At 34.9% G+C, this 18,934-nt stretch overlaps 1 protein-coding gene across 1 annotated transcript in view; it reads left to right on the forward strand.

Annotated features, from left to right (window-relative positions):
• LOC150097439 (inactive hydroxysteroid dehydrogenase-like protein 1) overlaps nt 1-18,642 on the forward strand; it is a 184,196-nt gene extending 165,554 nt beyond the window's left edge. The window contains exons 7-8 of the mRNA XM_090406724.1: nt 2,523-2,750; nt 15,903-18,642. Of these exons, the coding sequence (XP_090262850.1) occupies nt 2,523-2,750; nt 15,903-16,022 (348 nt within the window). The 3' untranslated portion in view covers nt 16,023-18,642. The remainder of the gene's footprint in view (nt 1-2,522; nt 2,751-15,902) is intronic.
• Nucleotides 18,643-18,934: the final 292 nt, after the last annotated feature.

An 18,934-nucleotide genomic window follows, 5' to 3' on the forward strand; every position in this document is an offset into this window, starting at 1 on the left:
AAATAATAATTACAAATTCTGAAGATAACTTACAGAAAGCTATTTTAAATCTAAATGAGATATCCAAAGATTATGGTATGATAATATCAACGGAAAAATCAAAAACTATGGCCTTTAAAGGACAAGATCCAGCAAGAACTAAAATAGTAATAGATAACAAGATCTTAGAACAGGTGAATTCATTTAACTACCTAGGATGTATGATCACATATAAACGTAAAAATTGCAAAATATTTAAAAATAACAGGAGTAATTAACTCTACTTAAATTAAGGGGATATTAAATCCCACATAGTTTTAAAACCGAATAAGAAACTCAAAGATTGGAATCAGAGTTTCTAGCCGAATATAGTAAACCATAAAGTATCGGCGAACACTTAGCGTGAGCTAAAGCAAGTGACCCTAGTACGTAGTACAATACCGGAAGACTCGTTGCAAAGGTGGGGAAAGTTCATATCGCTATTCTTAGGTATTTTCCATAATGTAAAAACACATTTCCTCGGCGAACACTTAGCGTGAGCTAAGTGTTCGCCAATACTTTATGGTTTACTATATTTGGCTAGAAACTCTCAGATTCCAATCTTTGAGTTTCTTATTCAGTTTTAAAACTATGTGGGATTTAATATCCCCTTAATTTAATAATGTTTTCATTGCCGAAATGAAGCTTATTAGCTCTTTATACTTAAGTAATTAACTCTATATTTAAACCAAACCTAGTTCAAAAACAAACCAGGCTAAAAGTATACAATATATTAGCCTTACCGGTCTTAATGTATGGAAGCGAAATCTGGACATAAAACAAAAAGACAAAGATTAACAACAGCAGAAATGAAGTTTATGAGAAAAACTGCAACGTATACCCTATTTGATCACAAAAGAAACGAAGATATTATGAAAGAATTAAACCAAGAACCAGTAATAGAAAAAATTAAAAAAATATAAACATAAATGGATTGAACACATTCATAGAATGAAAACAGAAAGATTACCAAAACAAGCCTTAAAATACAAGCCATTAGGAAAAAGAACCAGGACGTCCTCTTAAATGATTCAACGATGACTTCTAAGGCCGGACGGTCATGCTAGGCCTAAATCCTTATTACTTATGATGATGATTACTCTAACAAGAGCACCTTTTTAACAAATCCATGCTAGTCTGATAAATATTATCCTCATCTGTCCAGTTCCGTATGAGTTTTTACCAATTTCCCCAAAATCTTAACAACAGAAGAAATACGAACAGGCATATAATTTGATACCTCCATTCTACCACCACCACTCTTATGCAGTGGTACATTTCACCCTCCTTCCACTTCAGGAACCTGCCCCATTGCAAGACTTTCATTAAACAGCCAAGTTAATATCACAGTCAAGTCCATAGTACATTCCCTTAAAACACATTTTGAAATTCCATGTAGTCCCACTGCCCTATTTAGGGTACTCAGTATTCAGAATAAATCCTCTTCATTTCACATCTAACACTTCACAACTCATTATCATAGCTCAACTATGTCATCTGCTTTGGTCACCTGATTCCTCTCTATACCTAGCAAGATAATCCATCCCGTATTATTTCTCCTCCTTACTCGCCACATAGCAAAAAAAAAAAAAAAAAAAAAAAAAAAAATTCCTTGGATTGCAGTGCTAGTCACCTCCTGCATTCTAATTTTTCTCTCCTTACAATACTAGTCACTTTCCTAGCCTGAATCCTATATTAGTCATGCAACTGCTTTCCACCTCTCTTTATCTCTTCCATAATCTCTTTTTCTTCTGCAATTCTCCTTTTATTCCTTTTGTCATCCATTTGACTCCAAATTGCTTTTTCTTCTTTGCTCAAGGTCATTGCTGACAACAATGTTTGACAATTTTAAAACTTGTGGTAGACCCTTGATACAGTTGCCCTCGAGAACTCTAGAGTTCTTATTGCTCGAGCAATAGCATGATCTATCTACCAATGAACGACCTTGTGTCAATGATATGTTCACAATCAAAATTACTAAGATTGCCACATTTACCCATGTTTTTCGATTGCAATACTGTTGAGAAGCCTCGATGTCTGTTTAATTTTGTGTACATTTCACTTTGTGGGGTGCCAGTGTCAACTTCTGATCACCCCGTCTCTAATGTTTTGTCCACTGAGGGAATTAACAAGTGAAATTTCCTACTGATATATTAGTAAATTTTGTTTTGATGTCACATACCTGTTTCTCTTGATTTCTGTAATCATAATAGCTATGGTTTTTGGACGATAAATTAATAGGATTATCTTAATTTCATTTATTTCAATACTAAATATTTTAATAAATGAAAACTGGTTGCAATATTAAAAATTAAAGTAAAACATTGTTTTTTTTATCGCTATAAACTACATGTTTTTCAGCTAGTGTATAACAGCACGTGAGCAATCTTTTAGAAGATTGTACAACTAGCATTTTAGTATCGGTAATGTGAACAATGTGAACAATATGAACATTATAAATAGAGAAGCATAAATGATAATGGTATAATAAAATATTTTCTTAGGCTTTTGTGGACTGGTTTTCTCGAGCTTTAGAATATGAATACAAAGACCAAGGGATTATAGTTCAGAGTCTGGTTCCATCGTATATTGCCACCAAGTTAGTTAAATTTAGCAATTTGTTGCAAAGGCCAAGTTTTGCAGTGCCAAAAGCAGAAACTTTTGTTAGAAGTGCTATAAACACTATTGGCATATCAAATCGAACAACAGGTTACTGGTCTCATGGAATTCAGGTTAGTTAACTTTTGTGAAATAAATACTAATTTACTTAATTTCTTTACCTCTGTTTTCTTATAATTTTACTACTTCTCAAATGCCAAATTTTACAATAAGTTCTCAAGGCTGGTTTGCCTGCTTTGCAGGATGAAAAAACCCCAGGATAAACTGGGGAAAAAACCCTACTATCCACGCTCAAGACTGGCTAACTTGGCTATGACTGAGGAAGATCCTTCAGCTCCTCACGTCATCGACAGGAATCGAACTTAGGACAATCCTTCCCCATGCATATGGTTGCAAAGCGCATAACCACTAGGCTAACCATGCAGATCTATGTAAAAAAAATTTATTTTTATTAATTTAGCCTATGATGATACAATGGCCCTTTTTGCAGGGAAGCATGGCACCATCTCGATCCCCCTCTAATTTTATCCAGACTCTGGACTGGCATAGTGGCATCAGGCCTGCGGCTGGGTCTTAGGTATTCCTGACTGTAATCAGTGTGTGTGTTCACGGGGCTGGTTTGCCTGTTCTTGGAGATGGAAAACCCAAGTTTCCAGGTGAAAAAACCCCTGACTCCGAAACCGGCTAATTCACCTTTTGTCAAAAGAGACCAGGTAAAGTTCCTCATTTCATAGACTGGAATTGGACACAGATATTTCCGACCAAAGGGCTTGGTCTATACCGACTAAGCTACAGAAGCTCTATAATAAATAATGAAGGAAATGCTTTAGCCTTCCCACAGCACTGATACTATAAATTTATAACCTTTCATGGAATGGAGACAAAAAAAACCTTTCTCTCAAGCAAGAATGGTCTAAATAAGATAGACAATTCCCATGATAGCTCTTCATTTGGTTCTGATTTTATAATAGTTCATTGAGATGATTAAGTAGTGTCAAACAGAATGAGTGGATCTATGCATCACAATAAAGTACTTTAATGGATGCCTGTAGGTTTTCAATTGATTGCTAAAATGTACATGGGCAGCATTCTAAGCTTAATAGCTTTCATTCAAATTTATCCTAACACCATGGATGAAACTATCATATGGAGTGATAGTGTCTTTACACTAGCAGAAATGGCTTAATACTGATATCCAAACTGGTTAACTTGGATTTTGTGAGTATGTGGTAAACAAAAGGTAGAAAATACTTAAGTAGTTCATATCCTGGGAACAGTGGGAGCTACTGACTGCTGTAAAAAAAAAATATTTTTTTATCATTTATCAAGTAAAGGTATCTAATAATCAGCATATTTTTTGTTAGCCTGATCCAAAATTTTACCTTCCCTGGAAGAGTCTTCAGAGAAGAATAGAACATATCCCAGGGAACAACAACATTCAATTCATTGTGGTGGCTGTGAACGGCACCTGTTGTCTAGATTAAGAGGACTGAAGCATTTGCAGCTGCATTTGTTATGTATCTACATTACCTTATCTGCACAATTATGCTATTTCTTAGTGCACTTTATACTGTAGCCTTCTTACTGTCGCTCACACTCTGTAGATTAACGAATTTATTTGTTTTACAATTGCCCCAGTTAAACTACTTGTTCAGTGCGAATTTGTAAGACATATGAACAAAGATAAAGCAAATATTATTCCCTGCTAATGACTACATTTAATTTTTCTCAATCATGGCTTAGACTTAGTGTTTAGCATATCATAAATACTTTCAGGGTGCTTAAGGGTCAAAGCTATATGTGCTGAGAAGAGACCTCCACATAGCCTTCAAAGGAATGCGGAGAACAGACCAGAGCTTCTGACCTAATGTCCAATCCTCACCTTCTCATGGTGCACTGTTAGGTATCTACCTGGATACTGAATGGACAAGGAGGGGGCTGGCAATTTGTGATTTAGCCGACCAAATTGTATTCTTATTGGCTTAAACCAAAATTTCAAATGATAGTACAGCATGACAGAATCTCATGCCAGCTGGGGCGTCGCCTGGTTAAACAAGGCCCCCGTTCTTTTTGCCAGAGAACCAGGGCAAACAGCGAAAAGTCAACTGCTGGAAGAAATCCTAAAACATACCCCAACTCAACATCACCAGAGTTCAAGATCGGTTCTATTAACATAAGAAGCCTGAATGGCAAAGAAATGGAGCTAGCTGAAGAATTGGATAAGTTCCAGATCGACATAATAGGGGTGACTGAAAGAAAATGACAAAAACTGATTTGATCTTTCTGAGCAATAAATACAAAACGATATATTCAGGCACTGACAATCAAGGAAAATAAGAAGTAGCCATAGCATTCGACACTAAATGCGAAGCTAATCTTCTTGAATGGCAGGCAGTCTCAAGTAGAGTGATGTGGGCAAATATTGAGAATGGGGAACTGGACAATGAGACTTATTTGTGCCTAAGTCGCACAGAAGGTTCTAAGTGGAGGAATTTTTTGAGGCTTTAGAGAAAGCAACTGACACAATGAAAAAGGAAAAGTTGATCCTTGTTGACGATCTAAATAGCAGAGTAGGATATGATTGTCAGGCATACAAAAATATTTTGGGAAAATTTGGAGAAAAGAGCAAAGCTAATAATGATGGGAAATACCTATTGGATTTCTGCTCAGGACATGGACATAGTTATTACTAACACCATGTTCCAACATAAAAATGTGCACAAATTCACATGGAGAAAAGAGGCAAGGAATAAGAAAAGTCTCAACTATGTTATAGTTGATAGATGTTTTTTCCCTGGTGCAGGACACCAGAGTGTACAGAGGATTTGAAATTGGAAGCAATCACTATTTAGTCTTCAGCAGGATAAAATTGAATTTCATATTGAAAAGAATAACATGTAAGAAAGTTTAAAAGAGAATAAAAGTTGAGCAGCTTTCAGATGTGAACTGTAGACTAAAATACATAAATATTATTCAAGAAAATTCAGCCAGAGAGACGTGATGAGGTTGTCTGCAAGTATAAAAAAAAAAAAAAAAAAAATCTGAACTCCATGGTGGGCACAGGAAGTTAAAGAGGCAGTGAAGGAAAAGAAGAAAACATATCAAAAGTTCCTGGCAAATAAGTCGGCTTGTGCTCTTAGATAACACAGAGACAACTGTAAGAAAGCTAAACACTGTAAAACTGGCCTAAAGAAAAGTCATGGGAGGACTTTGGCAAGAGCATAGAAAATAAATATCAAGAAGGTGGCAAGATATTCTGGAAGTTGTTGAAGCTCAGAAATGGAGGAAAAAGTGCTGTAAAAGGAATTAGATTCATTTTACATAAAGGTAACATTAAAACAGGAGAAAAAGATATCCTTGAAGTATGGAATAATTACTTTGAAAAACTGCTAAATGAAATGAGCAGTGATGACAGCACAGTGGTAAAAATAAAACACTGACCAATCATGCAGTCAGGAATACATATCCATACTTGAAGTAGAAAAAGCCATCAAAAGTCTGAAATGTGGAAATGCAGCAGCAGTAGATGATATTCAACCAGAAATGCTCAAGTACGGAGGTATAAAAGTCATACAGTGGCTGCACTGTGTAGTTCAGAAGGCCTGGACCTGGACAAAGGGACTAATTCCAGATGATTGGAGTGGAGTTCTCATAATACCCATATATAAAAAGGGAAATAAAACTGAATGTGAGAATTGCAGAGGCATTTCATTACTGAGTGTTCCAGGTAAGATATATGTAAGTATACTTGAGAAACAGTTGAGAAGGGTTGTGGAAAAGAAGCTTGGTGAAGAACAAGCTGAATTCAGGCCTGATAGAGGTTGTCAGGATCAGATTTTCACTTTACGACAGATAGTTGAGAAATCATGGGAATATAACTAAGATCTGTATTTAAGTTTTGTAGATCTAGTAAAGGCATATGACAAGGTGCCAAGAGAGAAGCTATTCCAAACACTACAGTTATATGGTGTTAATGGGGCATTATATCAAGCAATACTTGGTCTCTATTTGAGTTGCAAGTCAGCAGTTAGAATGGAAAGGAAGTACAGGAAGATGGTTTAATGTTCAATCTGGTGTCTGACAAGAATGTAAATTATCCCCTCTGTTATTCATTATCTATATAGATAACATTATGAAGGAAAGTGGTATTAAACATGATATCAAAATTGGAGGTGTTAATGTCAGCTCTTTGTTTTATGCAGATGATGTTATACTTCTAAATAAATCCACTACAAGTCTGCAAGATTCCCTGATTGAATTGAATAACTGTTGTAATAGATGTGGTATGAAGGTCAGCATTAAAAAGACAAAGGAAATGAAAATAAGCAGAAACATTGAAAATATCAACTGCATTGTGAATTGAGAACTTATAGAACAAGTAAAACATTTCATTTACTTAGCCATGATTTTTAGTGAGGATGGTAAGTTAAATATATGCAGATATGGAAATAGACAACAGAATCAACAAAGGTGGTATGGTAGGAAGTCAACTGAATAAATTTATATGGAATTAGAGAGAAATTAGCCAAAACACTAAATTAGCTGTATACAAGAAGATGCTTAAACCAATTTTAACTTATGAATCTGAGAGCTGGGTTAGAAGTAAAACACTTGATCAAAGACTAGAGATTGCAGATATGAGAGTCCTGAGAAAGATTAGGGACGTGAACAGATGGCATCAATGGCAGTATCATATTAAAAACAAGGATATTAGGAAAGAACTTGATATTGTCAGCATCCAGGAATGCATTAGCAGAGCTAATCTCCGGTGGTATGGTCACTTAAGCAGAATGGGAGAAGAATGATTAGCAAAACAAGTGTTCTCCGCCAGGTTGGTAGGAAAACAACCCAGAGGAAGACCAAGATATAGGTGGATTGATACAGTAAAAAGTGCCTTATAAGACCTGATAATATTGGAATCTTGATATTTAACAGACTGATTTGGAGGAAAATTGTAGATAGGAAGTTAGTAATGATTTAAATTTTTCATGTATTATCATATCCTGTACACCCCCTCTGAGGGTACATATCAGGAATTTGATGATGATAAATACTTTCCCCTTATTAGTCTGATATATGCATGTTCGTGTTTTTGTCAAATCGGTGCATTGATAGTCCAGTCTCAGTGACTTGTTCACAAATCAGTTTATTTAAACCTAGAAATCTATTTATACTGTTCAATTTACATATAAGCATTGACACAATGAAATTGCAAGTCTTAGATAAAATAACTCTATCTTGGTTCTCCTCCAATTCTGTCTTATTATCTAAGCATAACTTTTGGTATTCTTACCATTCATTCTTACCCATTAGACAATAACCTTATCAAGTGCATGCTCAATTAACAGTAACTTACAATTATTACATATAATATTAATTTACTCTTATAATAGGTACTTATTCATATACATCAATAATATTTACACTAATACAATTGGCTTCAGACCAAAACACAGTATGTGATTTGTCCAGAAGTACTTACAAATCTCTTTGTATTTACAATTGATTACATGTCATATAGTTCTTTCATTTAATACAGTCCTTACTTGATTCGTTTGTCTATGCGATCTTTCTTTCGTCAGGCTGTATGCATTTTCCTTATTTCCTGCCTTTTCTTTTTCTTCTGTTGTTGATAATCTTTAACCTTCGGAGTCTATTAACTAGTTATATGGCAGCATTGTCCATTCGATAAGTGCTATCTCCATTGAACTCTGTGGCTCCAGCAACAGATGGTTGAACTCCACATGGCAGTTGACTCAAGGAAGCAATGGCTTAAACCTTAAGAAGGCTGAAGCCCTGAGACTGGCAAAAAAAAAACCCTCAGATCTCTCTTTCTGATGATCAATGGTGGACCCAGGAAGAAGAGACTATGAAAACTGTAAGATGCTTCTCTTTCGATGAATGATAGTGGACCTAGGTAAGAGGAGGGAAAAAACCCTAAGACAATTTCCTTCAAGACTCGAGAGCTGATATACTCTCCAGACTCTGTAGTGCGCACATGTGATGCTCAATATTACCATTTGTGTAAATGTGCTAACATCAGGAAGTGATGACTTCATACCTCACCCATTTAGTTTAACTCAGTTTCAAATCGTTATTATTATATACAAAGGATTTTTTGTAAGTTTACAGGAAATGGCAATTCTATATATATGAACTATTAAGGTTGGTCAGATGACACAATTTAAAAATGACATGCCATCTTGATACAATTCACATACCCATCTTGGACAATCAAGGCTAAATTGGAAAGTCAGTGACTGAAAGAAATGCAATAAGAGTATAACTAGAATGAGATATATTACCTGAAGGAATGAGGACTTGTCTATACTTCATGGGATACTGAAAAGTTAATTAGTTTGTAAGAAGATGTATTATACTTACGTGACCTACTGGGATTAGCAGATAGGTGCATTGGACAGAGTTAGGGAAGATGACAAGTGAATCAAGTGATACAGGAGAAGTACAAAACATGAGCAGGGGTCGGACCTCTTCTCAGTAAAAGAGGTACAGAAGAATTATTAGAAACAACTAAATGAAAGAATGATAATGGTAAGATTTGCAATGAAATGACATAGAACATGAATGAGACAAAACATTTTGGAAGCTTGTAAAAAGATGGAGGAGAGATCAAATAGAATTAAAAAGGTTGCAAAGTTATGAGAACTATGTATATTCTATTCTGAATATCTGGAATACTTATTTTGAAAAATTATTAAATGATGTAAATTGGCTACACTGTGCATATTCAGGATGTCATATCATAGTTAATTGATATAATTTCTATATATCAATTTATAGCTACTTGAGAAAAACTGAAGAACAAGTGAATTTGGACCAGATATGTTGGATTGCCAAGACATGATTTTTACCATACAGCACAGTCAAGTAACTGGTAATATAATAAAGATGCATAATTACTATGTTGATTTCAAAAAGCATAAGATACCAAGATGAAACTGTTCAGCATAATAAATCTGCATGGTGTAAAGTTTTACACTGCTTACACTTATATTGTAAATTAGCAGTTGTAGATGACTTCATTTTAAATCAAATGTAAGATAGGATTGTACATTATATCAGTGAAATATTAGAATTGATATTGAAATAGTGGATATAAAATTTAATTCTTTACTCTGTTGATGATGGTATCTTCTTAAATCCACTCCATCTTTAGACACTTTTTTTAGTGAAGTTTACAAATATGGAAATAGATAATAGAATAAGTAAGGTTAGTGTGGTATCCAAAACATCAATTAGGAGTATACTGTCCTATGTACGGTTAGTTGATGTTTTGGATAAGCTCTTTTTTCTGTTCAAAGCAGTTTTAATTTGAGAGTTTGGTTTGAAATAAAACAGATTGGAGACTACAGATATTGAGAGTTTGAGAAAAAAATTTGAGAGAAGTAAACAGATGGAATCAGCAACAGAACTATATTAAAAAAAGTAAAATAAATAAAGTAAAATATCACATAACTTGAATTAGTATTCAAGAAATTTATAAGCATGTCTAATCTGAGAGGTATGGTCACTTAAGCAGAATGAGAGATGGTGGATTAACTGAACAAAATATCTCAGAAGACCAAAACAGAGGTAGAGTGATGCACCCAGCTTAGGGATGGTTTAGTAGATCAAAATGTAATAGCTAATCATGGAGGCTTTATAAATAATAGACCAAAGAGGTATTTCATTTGCATTTTTTAAAACTTTTTTAAACTAAACTTTTAACTTTTTATACAGGCTATCATATTTATGCAATGTGCAAGAACTTCAGACATATTTATGTACTTTCTTTGGTTGCTTTATGGTATTGGGAGAATTTTAGGCTTGCCATCAGAAATGTGTATTGATTGGTAGATAGTTTGTAGTATACAGTGGTCGCCTGTAATAAGGCCTCAGACTCAGTGGAGGTGTCATAGCAAAATCATAATGTTACATATATCCTGTAAACTACAAACCAGGTCCATTTTTCAGTTGAAAACATCAGTACTAGATATCAGGTATTTAAGCACTAGATATCAGACTAACATGTTCATTAATTCAACTCTCCTTTTCATCCTTAGAGTTTGGCATACACACAGTGACCTGCATGGTACACTAACAAGTAGGCTGTTATTGCCTACTTGAGGTACTCTTATAGGCATAGGAGCCTGTAAGAGTACCTCAGAAATAATTGCTGTTAACTTGCTTCATGCAGTAGCATCTTGAATATACTAAAAATGTGATAAAGAGCAGTCTGTCTTCAAGTATGTGGCTGGAAATGGAAATGAAAACCTAAACTGAAGGTTAGATACTTGTAAAAGGCTTTTGGAACCTTTTTGCCTTTGTGTCCCAGGGTATCAGTGGGTACCTCTCATGTATGGTATGTTTGTCACATTTTATGTAAAATGAAAAAAAAAAACAAAAGAATGTTAGATGTCTTTTTAGTTTGGAAGAGGTTCATGATTGCTATCAGGGTGTATGAATGGTAAATAGCTGAGAAATCTACAAAGGAATTATTCTGTCTCTCTTATTTTCATAAGGGCTATCCATCAAGACCAACAGTTCTTGCCACAAAAAAGTTATCACAGGCAGCACAAAAGAATGTCAGCCTTATAGAGGACCACGAACAAGAAATAAAATCAGTGATGTAATCACTGATAGAATCAATATGCAAATATTGATTTTGATATTCTCAGTTTTGCTGTTATAAGGAAAAATCTCTACACTTATCCCTACTGTCTCGGTTTGAACAATCTATCTGAAATATGCATAGCAGGTAAGAAGCCCATTGAAATATGTGATAGGTATTCTGGCACTGACATTGCCCTCATGTCATTGCCAGCTACAATTTATTAAAGCAATAATTTCCAAACTGTATATTTTGGAGTAAAGATTTTTATCATTTTTCAATCAAGAATCAAAAACAATCCATGCCATGATTTGGTCAACAGTTCTTGAGAATCACTTTATCCTTACTTCACTAGATTGACACATCCTCAAATGCTTCAAAAATGATTTGTTTGACAGCTGAGTAATCTTGATAGCCAATGAATTCTGGTTTTAGCATGATGGTGCACCTCTTTATTTTACTGTGGCAGTCAAAAACTACTTGGATCTCTTTCATTGAACATCATGCAAACCTAGACCTTTCATCTTGTGATAGTGACTGTAATGTATCACACCAAATGTTAACAAACAAAAACCAGTCAACAAAATAACTCATCTCATCTTCTTTATACCCTCTTTTACCTTGCGGTATCGAGGGTCCATTGATCATCGGACCTGAATCCGTTTACAGGATAAGGTGGTCAGCCTTATGCCCCGGTGTATCCTATGGCCTGTAGTGTTAAGTTCTCAAGGCCAGTTTGCCTGCTTTGCGGGATGAAAAACCCCAGAATAAACTGGGGAAAAAACCCTGCTGTCCACGCCCAAGACTGGCTAACTTGGCCATGGCTGAGGAAGATCCTTCAGCTCCTCACGTCACCGACGGGAATCGAACCTAGGACACTCCTTCCCCAGGCATATGGTTGCGAAGCGCATAGCCACTAGGCTAACCGCGCGGACTCCAAAATAACTGAAAGAAGTAATTCTGTGCTTTTCAGAACATTATACTGTACATAATTAAATTTTGATACTTTTCAGTATCTCTCATATTTCGAGAATAATGGTGAACAATGTTATTAATGTTTAATTCATAATATGTCATAATCACAATAGCTGCAATATACATACAGATGTTTTCAAACATTTTTAGTACTTCACTTTCATATGCTGCTTTGATTTTGGCTAAGGTAAAGAGATGAGTTTGGAACTGTGTATGAATGTGTGCACATTCATGTACTGAATACCCTCTATTTTTAATTTTAAAAAAGAAAAGGCGTTCTGTTGTTACCCCTATCCTGTACTGTTTTATAAGATAAATGTAACTCAACACAACTGTAGTTATGCTTTTAAGTAGTACAGAAGAACTTAAGGAATTTGTAAAATATATTATTATAGGATGCCATATTAGTGTAGCCTTATCCATTTGTAATGTTGATAAAAGATTGCATCACCCAAAATCTTTGGGCTGACCTTCACTTCTGTTCTCTTCAACCTCTAAAAAATTAAATATTTCTTTTTCTTTTCAGACCTGCACAACATTGAATACTGTAGATGTATTTGGGATGGTACACCCCCAAAAAAATTCCTCCCTAAGAGTGTTAGATTATTTATTCTTCTGGATATCATTCCCCTCTATCAGAAATTCACTACTCACACACACTATAGCATTTTTTCATAAACTGTGTTTTACTGAATTAGCTACCATTATTCCTCCATTTCTAAGACTGTAAGAACACAAGCAGCTGCTGGCCAACACCTATTTTCAGTCCACCCTTCCTTTAAACTCCCTGACCACTGTTCAGGGGTTTAATGGTTCTTTTCCTCTTACATGATACTTAATGCCTTTTGGCTTTTGCAACCTTTCATTTGTGGAGTTTTGATATAAGCAAATTGGGGGGACGGGGAGGAAGCTAGTCGTAGTGTATAACTTTGTTTACTTGCTATGTCAGTCTGTGTTCCACTATAATGTGAAGTGACTACAATAAAGTATTTCCTTTCGTGTAAACTTATTAGTGTTTTATAATACAAGATGATAAATTTTTGCATTGAGCAAAATGATTTCTACATTATAAATCTTCTTTCGCTATTCCTTATCCCGTGTTAAATGGGGTCGGCATTCCCATCTTTAATCTTCTTCTTCCAGATTCTCTGGTCCAGTGTATCTTCTTGACTCCATCCTTTCTCCCTAAGATCCTCTGCCACCTTATCTTCCATCTGAGTTTGGGCCTGCCTCTTTTCCTCCTTCCCTCCACCTCCATATGCTCCACTCATTTACCAACATACTCCTTCTCTCTACATGACCGAACCACCTCAGCCTGCTTTCTTGTACCTTCTTACCCGGTCGGTCCCACCTTGATCATCCCTCTGATATAGTCATTCCTTATCCTGTCCTTCTTTTGCACACCACTCATCCATCTCAACATCTGCATCTCCGCAACCTCCATCTTCCTCTTCTGTGCTTTCGTTATAGGCCACGTCCCCATGCCATGGAGCATTGCCGGCCTCACCACCATCTCATACAGCTTTCCTTTCATCTTACAACTCGCTCTCTTGTTGCACAGGACCCCGCTCATCTTCCTCCATTTCATCCAGCTGCATGTTATTCGGTGCTGTATTTCCTCATCCAGGTCACCATTCCTCTCGACAACCGACCCGAGGTACATGAATTTCTTCCCTGAAGTTAACCTTTCACCCTGGAGTCGTATGATCATATCCTCGTCACTCCCCATTGATATACATTCGGTCTTTACCCGGTCAATTTTCATGCCTCTCTTCTCCAATACCTTTCTCCACTCTTCCAGGGTCTTTTCAAGCTTCTCTCAGGATGATTTGCAGAGAACAATATCATCGGCAAACATCATGCTCCATGGCGCCTCCTCCTTGTACATCCTCCACTAGTACATCCATGACCAGATCAAAGAGGTAGGGGCTCAGAGCTGATCCCTGATGGAGCCCTATGACAATGGGGAACTCCTCTGTCATGCTGACACTAGACCTGACCTGAGTTTTTGCTCCCTCATACATCTCCTTCACCAACCTCACGTACTTTTCCAACAACCCCCTTTTTCCTCATACACCTCCATACCTCCTGTCTGGCCACTCTGTCTTAGACTTTTTCCAGGTCTATAAACACCATATGTAGCTCTGCCTGCATCTCTCTATATTTCTCCATCAATTGCCTTAGTGCAAATATTGCATTCATTGTCCCTCTTCCTGGCATAAATCCAAACTGCTCCTCACCAATTTTTGTTTCCCGTGTATCCTTCCTTCAATTACTCTTTACCATATCTTCAATATGTGTGACATCAGCTTGATCCCTCTATAGTTGCCACAATCTTGAACATCTCCTTTTCCCTTATAGATTAGAGGACGAGAATGCTTTTCCACCATTCCTCTGGTATCTTTTCCTTTTGGTCTATTTTCCTCATCAGATCCCATAACATGTCTACGCCCTCGCTGCCCAAGCTTCTCCACACTTCTCCAGGTATCTGGTCTGCCCCCACAGCCTTTCCATTCTTCGTTTTTCTCAATGCCCAATACACTTCCTCTCTGCTTATGTCCTGCACCGATCCTTCATTTGCCTCTCCATTCTCGCACCTCTCTTGGATTCTCCTCATTTAGTAGATTACGAAAATATTCTTCCCTTCCTCTGATTTTGTCCTCCTCTTGTAGTACTACTCCTGTGGCGTCCTTTATCTGCTTAACTGCCGTTATGTCTTTTGAGGCCTTATCTCTAGCTTTTGCTATTCTCAACTTAGCTTCACCACTGTTTCTCTCCAGTACTTCATAAACCTCTTCATCTGCTCTTGCCTCAGTCAGCTCTCTTTGCACTTTTCTTCGCTAATCTATATGCCTCCTTGTCGACCCTGGTTCCAGTCATGTCCTTTTTTTTCTTTGCCTCTTTCTTTTCCCTGATCTCTAACTGTACCTCCTCATTCCACCCCCATGCCTCCATATCCTCAGGCGGCTCCTTTCCTGATGTTATACCGAGCACCTCTTCTCCAATTTTTCTAATATTCCGACTATTTACGTCCCACCATTCTTCCACATCCTTCCGTAACTTCCTTCCTTCCAATACCTTTTCTTTAAACTCATTCCTTGGACCTTCCTCTTCCAATTTCCACCACTTTATTTTCCTATCTTTTTGCCACTACCGTCTATTCTTCTTTTCTCCTTTTATATCAGTCTACCACCACCAACCTGTGCTGTGCCGTTACACTTTCTCTGTTAATCACTTTATAGTCTTTCACCTCCTTCAGATATTTCCTTCTGCACATAATATAGTCAATCTGACTCATTCATTATAAATCTAAATTCGAGAATTATAGTGTTCATTATAAATTGGAATTTTTTGGGATATATTGACTCTCACTATAGCACACTATTATAAAAACTACAGAAAATTCCCAATGAAAGTTCTATGGGCACAATGCTGTTATAAAGGAAATTTGATAAAGGAAACTATTCTGTATACCAAACTGTTCCAGTGGTTCCTCAAGCTTATTTTGAAAGTTGGCTGTAACCAGAAAACCATAATTTGAGGTTAACAGTGGATATAGTGTCTCTCAGTTAAAAAGATAATTTTCCTTCTCTTGAAGTAGCATTTTTTCAGATTTGTACTTTATAAATATTTGAAGATTACTAAACTTTGGAAACTAATTTTTTACCTATTATTTCAGTATTCAATGTATTACTTTACACCAGAATGGCTGTGGTATTTGTTCTCCTGGTGGCTTCAAAAATCTATTGATAACCATGTTCCAGAAGAAAGAGATTCCCAAGAAAAGAAAGAAAAATAGATTTGAACAACCTGGTTCTAAATCTGATATACCAACAAGTAACATTATAAATTACTTGTACTTGTTAAATATCAAGATCTGACATTTGAACATTTTAACGTTCAGATAAAACAATGGTAACATTAAACACAAAGGTATTTATTTTTGACAGCTACAAACAAAAACCTTATTTTTTCATCATAAACTAGTAAATTAGGAAAACTATGTATAGTATTAAAAACAATGTGTAGTGATTTTGATAAATATTTTATAGACTTTGTATGGATATTTGAAACTTTGTTGAGCATTTACAGATTTCTCATAAATGCAGTTTTAATTTTTGGGATGGGAAAGGGGTGGTTTCTTCAGTTATTTTTTTCGAACCATACTGCTTAAGTTATTAATACAGAGCAAATCAGTTTATATTGTTTACAAGAGAATAACAAGTAATGACCTTAACAGAAGAGAAACACTTTAATTTGTCTGATATATTTACATGAAACTGATTGTACATTTCTGCTTAACTATTTTCTATGAATTGTGTAGTTTTATAATCAACAATCCATGTATACGTCACATTTTTTCTGTGTATAAAGATAATTATTAAAATATAATTATTCAAAAAAAGTCTTATTATCAAACAATATCAAACATTTCAGATGTCATTTGAATGAAATTACATCTTATAAGAATCTTATCACATTCTTATTAAGTATTAAAAATGGAGGGGGGGGGATGAAGATTAATCTGCAACAATCGACTCTGTTCGAAATGGTGTTGAATTTATGCTGCTTCACTCAAGAACCTTAATTTCATTTTGTGCTTCTTTCCTTTGAAATATTCTAACAAAATTGTATAAAATTCTTTATTAGAAGGTAACTAGGAAATGGATATCTCATGAGATAATTAAAATGGTTTCAAACAGAAATGTACATATGTTAAGGGAAATCGATGTGTTTTAAAGAAAAGTAATGACATTTCTTTCATTTTCAATGAAGTGTAGTAATTCCGAATTGTTTTTCTGAATTTAAGTTTCTTTGATTTGTCCCAATATAAAACTATCGCAGTAATATATTCACAGTAATTTTTTTCATAATATATCCATATTATGTAAAAAAAAATATATATATATAAATATATATTTATTTAAAAAATAAAGGTAATACTTCGCAGCTGGTTTAAGGACTACTGTGTATCTAAGTTCTGGTATGATAATATCCCAGAATTCTCATATTGAGAGTTAGACTTATTTAACCGGCCTTGATATGTATACATGTCAAGTGAAGTTCATATTAAAATTACAATGTCATTGATATCATAGATGCAAAGTGAATGAGGATTGATGTTTCATCTATCATGGGACATTAATGTAATTAATGTTGTCTAATTTGTGTGCAGTGCCAGACAACATTAAGTATATCTGAAAACTGTTTTTCTGCATTTTTAGAGTAAGTGTATAATTACATTGAAATGTTGAGGAGACATTTATCATTTACTTATAATTTTAGATTACTTTGGTATTTTATAAAGTGAATTGACCGGTTTCATTGACTTCATGTGTTTTGAAATACACGTGCATTTTTCTCGTTTCATTTCAGATATTTTGTTCTCTTGGTTTGCTTTAACATGTGCCATTTTTGTTTCACTCCTCTGTAAGAAGCTTTAGATAATGGTGACTCTTATTTTGTATTCCTTCTGCTTAGAAATTATATGCATAAGGATGATTATAAAGTAAAAAAAAAAAAAAATTCTATCCATAATATAGTTAAATTCTAAAAGCTGCAGATTACAATTTTCATTTCTACATATGCTCAAGTTAAAGTTGAGAATGACCTGAAAGAGAATTCCAAAGATAAAAAGAAAAAAGCTGTTAGGGTGAAGATTTTAAACAGTGAATTTTTACTTTACTTGCAACAGTTTCATGAACTCTGATACTGTTGTCGATGTATGATGGATTTTTTTTGTAATTGGCATGATAACTAATGAGATTTGATGGTCACTACAGCTAACTTAATAGCTAATTTTAATTACGATAAAACATTTCCACACATGAAATTAAATACATATGTATTTGTAATAATGGTATTGTACTGTTAAATTTTCATTAATATACATTACAATCATAATGTTTTTTTTTTTAAGTCATCATTCCAGATGACTAAATGGTATTATCACAGGTTTTTTAATGAAGACTATCAGCAAACTGCCATTTGTGATAGTTATTTTAATTATATTCTATAATAATAAAACGTCAATATTTTTGAATTGGTAAAAAAATTATAAAATGTTTAACATTTCATTTTTATTTTCCACTTGAGTATTATGCAATGTATAAAGTTGGGTGCTTTGCTATCACTTTTTTTAAAATCAGAATGTGTAACTTTTAAATGTGATTTATATCCTCTATAAAAGTATGATATGCCTTCACTTTACTGTAGTGCCGGATTAATCTGTATGCATTAGTTGCGCTTTTTCAATAAGTCTTTTTACATTGACAGTTAGAGAAAATGCCTTAAGAAAATATTATAAAATTAATTTTTGGCTGTGCACGATTTGTAAAACTTCAAAATTATAAAGACCTTAAATGGATATTTCCATAATGTATCTGTAAATTTGCATTTTCTAGAAGTAAATTTCTATATTTTAAAAGCACCTGCCTCCTATGTTTCTGCATAATTAGAACCACCAAAGGTGTTTCATACAAACCAGTATTCCATAACTAGCTTCCAAAGAACATTTTTTCCAAATGGGCTAATTTTTTTATCATGTGTGATTTGGATTGCTATTACGTTTAGATCTAAAGTACTCCTCGTTGCTTCAGTATGTCTATATCATGGTCATTCACTGTCTCTTTTTCGTGCCATTTCCCCCCTCTAACATGTGTTTTTTTTTTCTAATCGTTCATGTCCTATTCCTTTGGATTATCTCACCAT

This window comes from Typopeltis vanoorti, chromosome 17 (assembly GCF_054136105.1).
Source record: "Typopeltis vanoorti isolate ZY-2024b chromosome 17, IOZ_Tvanoo_1.0, whole genome shotgun sequence".
Taxonomy (NCBI): Eukaryota; Metazoa; Arthropoda; class Arachnida; order Uropygi; family Thelyphonidae; genus Typopeltis; species Typopeltis vanoorti.